Consider the following 5,659-nt stretch of genomic DNA (forward strand, 5'->3'; position numbering starts at 1 on the left):
GTCCCCTAATACTGTATCTGAAGTCTCTTTTATATAGACCTTAGTGGTCCCTAATACTGGATCTGAAGTCTCTTTTATCTATCTATCCCCCCATTCTCTCCTATACCTCTGCGTGTCCCCCTATCAGAAGCAGACTACCAGGACAGACTACATCCCCAGTAAGCCACTAGCGACTCCCATGCCGCCGGCAGCCACGTCCCCCCCCCTGGCCCCGTCCAGGCTCCCCACGCCGCCGCTGCCTCCGCCGGCCCCCGAGCCCGCCAGGCCGACCCCCGAACCCCCCAGGCCGGCCACCGGGGGGGGCAGCGTCAGCCGGCAGAACAGCACCACGTCCAGCGACGGCGTCGCCATGAGGGAGCACGGCAACCAGAGACCGCCGCCCGTCAACCGTGAGTCAACACCCCCCCAAATTAATCTCATTTCTACTCTTAATTGGTCCTCTTTGGGGAAATTACAAGAAAAATGTTGCTGTACAATGGTAAGTGTCCCAGAGACAGACGAGTGTCCCAGAGACAGATAGGTGTCCCCAAGATAGATAAGTGTCCCAGAGACAGATAGGTGTCCCCAAGATAGATAGGTGTCCCAAGAGACAGATAGGTGACCCCAGAGACAGATAGGTGTCCCCAGAGACAGATAGGTGTCCCAGAGACAGATAAGTGTCCCAGAGACAGATAAGTGTCCCCAAGATAGATAGGTGTCCCCAGAGACAGATAAGTGTCCCCAAGATAGATAGGTGTCCCAAGAGACAGATAAGTGTCCCCAAGATAGATAGGTGTCCCCAAGATAGATAGGTGACCCCAGAGACAGATAGGTGTCCCCAGAGACAGATAGGTGTCCCCAAGATAGATAGGTGTCCCAGAGACAGATAGGTGTCCCCAAGATAGATAGGTGTCCCAGAGACAGATAGGTGTCCCCAGAGACAGATAGGTGTCCCCAGAGACAGATAGGTGTCCCCAGAGACAGATAAGTGGACAGAGACAGCAAACTGTAAACCTTTACAATAAATTAGTAAATTGCCCAAATTATAATTTCTGCACAGATGTAATAGATCGTCATGGCGATATTCGACCACGTGACTCCATATTGTCCTCTTACGCAGCCCTGGTCTCTACAGAAACCGGTTTCTCTCTCCCCCCCCACAGGCAGGAAATCCAACATGGAGGAGGTCCAGGACGAGCTGATGCACAGACTGACGTTGGGTCGCAGCGCCCAGAAGAAGATCCAGGTGTCGTCTCGCGGCGGCGGCGGGGGGGGCAGCGGCGGCGGGGGGGGCAGCGGCGGCGGGGGGGGCGGCGGCCGTGGGGGGGGCGGCGGCGGTGGGGGGGGCGGCCTGCCGTCCAACAGCATCAGCTACGACTCGTCTCCTAGCGACGTCAAAGCCTGGCTGACGGCCAAAGGCTTCAGCCCAGTGTGAGTCTCTCTGGATAGACTCTACTCTACTGTACTCCACCTAGTACCATGGAGTAGAGTATATAGAGTGTGAAAGTATCTGAGGCGTACCATGAGTCCCAGACTGTAAGACCCCCCCTGTCCCGTTGCAGAACCGTCACCAGTCTGGGGGTGCTCACCGGCGCTCAGCTGTTCTCGCTCAACAAGGACGAGCTGAAGACGGTCTGTCCCGACGACGGCGCCCGGGTCTTCAGCCAGGTCACCGTCCAGAAGGCCGCGCTGGAGGTGGGTGTCGCAGAGCAGACATGATGTCATCCATGATGTCATCCATGATGTCATCCATCACCCAAACAGCACGTTCTGAGAAGCTGCTTTATTCTGAAAGGGTGTCTAGATCCTTTAGATTATACCCCATGTTGTCCCCATGTTGTCCCCATGTTGTCTTCATGTTGTCTTCATGTTGTCCCCATGTTGTCCCCATGTTGTCCCCATGTTGTCCCCATGTTGTCCTCATGTTGTCCTCATGTTGTCCCCATGTTGTCTTCATGTTGCCCTCATGTTGTCCCCATGTTGCCCTCATGTTGTCCTCATGTTGTCCCCATGTTGTCCTCATGTTGTCCCCATGTTGTCTTCATGTTGCCCTCATGTTGCCCTCATGTTGTCCCCATGTTGTCCTCATGTTGTCCCCATGTTGTCTTCATGTTGCCCTCATGTTGCCCTCATGTTGTCCCCATGTTGTCCCATGTTGTCTCCATGTTGCCCTCATGTTGTCCCCATGTTGTCCCATGTTGTCCCATGTTGTCCCAATGTTGTCCCATGTTGTCCCATGTTGTCCCATGTTGCCCTCATGTTGTCCCCATATTGTCCTTATGTTGTCTTTATGTTGTCCTCATGTCGTTCCCATGATTATCATCAACATCCATTCCTTTAATTTTAGTCTCAATAATTCCTAATTTCTGCTTTTCTAACTCAAACATTAGGGATAATTTCCTATAAATGAGGTTTATTGACCATAAAATCCAAAAATAACTGTAAAAGTAAAGTTAATAAGTTAGATTTAAATGTCAAAAGGACAAACACTGAGGAGATTTTCAGTTTTGACATGAAGACAACACGATTGTTAGTGTGGTTCCTGTCAGCGGGGGGGGGGGGGTTGGGGTCTGTTGAGGTTTTTCTGTCTTCAAGCTTTCTGTCCCCCAACTCTGCCAAGGTCTGGTCTGTGGTGTCTATTTCCACCTGCAGGTTTTCTTCTGACCCTCCTTTGATCTTCTGAATCTGTAACTACAGTCATTAAGGTATCGTGTTCTCAGACTGGGGGGTCCCCGTCTCGTTCTGATGGACAGACTTAAAGGAACAAGGCCCTAAAACGGGTTTACAGTGATTTGGTCAGATAAGGGAAGACTCATCAGTTCTGCTATGGATTAGCAGATGGTCTTCAGATCTGGAACCAGATATCGATGGTGGTCCTGAACAAAAAGCTTTAGACTAAAGCAGGACGGGGGTCAGGACTCTGATTTACTCGAATTTAACACCAGTTATTCCTGACTTTACTTGGACTTGTATTCAAATGGAAAGACTTCAAGATCCTCCTGCTTGACTTTGAACTTGCCGGTCTTGACTTGGGACTTCAAGTAGGACGAATCTGTCTTGACTTGGGACTTCAGGTAGGACTTATATGTCTCGACTTGGGACTTCAGGTAGGACTTATATGTCTTGACTTGGGACTTCAGGTAGGACTTACCTGACTTGACTTGGGACTTCAGGTAGGACTTATATGTCTTGACTTGGGACTTCAGGTAGGACTTATATGTCTTGACTTGGGACTTCAGGTAGGACTTACCTGTCTTGACTTGGGACTTCAGGTAGGACTTATCTGACTTGACTTGGGACTTGCCGGTCTTGACTCGGGACTCCAGTTGGGACTTTCCTTATCTTTACATGTTATTTTTTGGTCTTGACTTGGGACTTTGCTGGGTTAACTTGCCGGTCTAGCCTCGGGACTCGGCCCAACCTCTGACTCAGAGTATCACCTGTTGGATATTTACAAATAAATCTGAAGTACTTCATAATGAATCTGTCCTGAGTCTGTCCGTCAGAACGAGGTCTGGACCTGTCCTGTGTCGCAGCGTTTTAAGGTAGTGGCAGTATTCGTCTCCCTGGCTGTTCGGTTACCTCCTCCCTAAACTCCCAGAATGCATTCCACTTCCTGTCAGTGGTGGAAAGTAACTAAGTACATATACTGCAGTACTGCACTTCAGTCCACATGTTGAAGTACTTGTACTTTACCTGAGTCTTTTCTTTTCATGTTACTGTCTACTTCTACTCTTAGTTAGCCTACTAGTTACTTTAGTTACTCGTTACTTTAGTTACTAGTTACTGTAGTTACTTTAGTTACTCGTTACTTTAGTCACTCGTTACTTTAGTTACTAGTTACTGTAGTTACTTTAGTTACTCGTTACTTTAGTTACTAGTTACTGTAGTTACTTTAGTTACTCGTTACTTTAGTTACTCGTTACTTTAGTTACTTTAGTTACTCGTTACTTTAGTGACTAGTTACTGTAGTTACTTTAGTTACTCGTTACTTTAGTTACTAGTTACTGTAGTTACTTTAGTTACTCGTTACTTTAGTTACTTTAGTTACTTTAGTTACTCGTTACTTTAGTGACTAGTTACTGTAGTTACTTTAGTTACTTTAGTTACTTTCCACATTAAGATGTCAGCACACAATGTGGTTTATTATAAAGTAACCTATAGCAACAGTATAACGGCTACATGTCCATCTTGCTGATGTATGGCGTCATATATCAGCTGAGATGATGACGTCATATATCAGCTGAGATGATGACGTCATACATCAGCTGAGATGATGTCATACATCAGCTGAGATGATGTCATACATCAGCTGAGATGATGACGTCATATATCAGCTGAGATGATGACGTCATACATCAGCTGAGATGATGTCATACATCAGCTGAGATGATGACGTCATACATCAGCTGAGATGATGACGTCATATATCAGCTGAGATGATGTCATATATCAGCTGAGATGATGACCTCATACATCAGCTGAGATGATGACGTCATACATCAGCTGAGATGATGACGTCATACATCAGCTGAGATGATGACGTCATACATCAGCTGAGATGATGTCATACATCAGCTGAGATGATGACCTCATACATCAGCTGAGATGATGTCATACATCAGCTGAGATGATGACGTCATACATCAGCTGAGATGATGACGTCATACATCAGCTGAGATGATGGCGTCATATATCAGCTGAGATGATGACGTCATATATCAGCTGAGATGATGACGTCATATATCAGCTGAGATGATGACGTCATACATCAGCTGGTTGGGTCGTTTAATCTTTCTAAGATGGAGGATTCTTCTTTAACGACATGTTAACGGTTCAAAGTAAAGGACCTGACTACTTCCTCCACCACTGCCCCCCCCTGTAGAGACCAGGATGTAGATCTTCCCTCGGCTTTGATTGGCTAAAAACACCCTTCAAAAACAAGAAATACTTTTTACAAATACAAGTATTAAATAAAATAATAAATGTAATAAAATATATTTGTATTATTGGTTAAAATGATGAATACTAAGAAAATTATATAAATGACCCTCCTCTGCAGGGGCGCGGAGGACCCGTCTCTGCAGGGGCGCGGAGGACGGTCTGACCCTCCTCTGCAGGGCCATGGGGGACGGTCTGACCCTCCTCTGCAGGGCCGTGGAGGACGGTCTGACCCTCCTCTGCAGGGCCGTGGAGGACGGTCTGACCCTCCTCTGCAGGGCCGTGGGGGGCGGTCTGACCCTCCTCCACGGGGCCGTGGGGGACGGTCTGACCCTCCTCTGCAGAACCGTGGGGGACGGTCTGACCCTCCTCTGCAGGGCCATGGGGGACGGTCTGACCCTCCTCTGCAGGGCCGTGGGGGGCGGTCTGACCCTCCTCTCTACAGAGAGAGAGATGTCTAACCAGCTTGTTTGTCTTTGTCTCTGCTCTGTTTCCTCTCCATGCCATCACTTACCTGGACCCTGTCTGTCTCTGTCTCCATCTGTCTCTGTCTCCGTCTGTCCCTGTGTCTCCATCTGTCCCCGTGTCTCCATCTGTCTCCGTCTGTCCCTGTGTCTCCAGAAGAGTTCAGGCTCTGAGCTCCAGGAGATCATGAGGAGGCGACAGGAGAAGCTGGCAGCCAGCACCTGGGACTCAGGGGTGGAGTCTTTTGATGAAGGCAGCACCCACTGACCCCCCC

General features: G+C 48.6%; 1 protein-coding gene across 4 annotated transcripts in view; it reads left to right on the forward strand.

Annotated features, from left to right (window-relative positions):
• Positions 1–5,659, forward strand: part of LOC117938802 (epidermal growth factor receptor kinase substrate 8-like) — a 7,729-nt gene extending 2,070 nt beyond the window's left edge. Inside the window, exons 3-8 of one of the 4 annotated variants that reach the window (XM_034863693.1) lie at positions 128–389; positions 1,143–1,243; positions 1,325–1,410; positions 1,542–1,674; positions 2,575–2,684; positions 5,542–5,659. In XM_034863693.1, the coding sequence (XP_034719584.1) occupies positions 128–389; positions 1,143–1,243; positions 1,325–1,410; positions 1,542–1,674; positions 2,575–2,643 (651 nt within the window). In that variant the 3' untranslated portion in view covers positions 2,644–2,684; positions 5,542–5,659. The remainder of the gene's footprint in view (positions 1–127; positions 390–1,142; positions 1,244–1,324; positions 1,411–1,541; positions 1,675–2,574; positions 2,685–5,541) is intronic. The other 3 variants (XM_034863694.1, XM_034863691.1, XM_034863692.1) reach the window with 3 other exon arrangements.

This window comes from Etheostoma cragini, chromosome 23 (genome assembly GCF_013103735.1).
Source record: "Etheostoma cragini isolate CJK2018 chromosome 23, CSU_Ecrag_1.0, whole genome shotgun sequence".
NCBI classification, from domain to species: Eukaryota; Metazoa; Chordata; class Actinopteri; order Perciformes; family Percidae; genus Etheostoma; species Etheostoma cragini.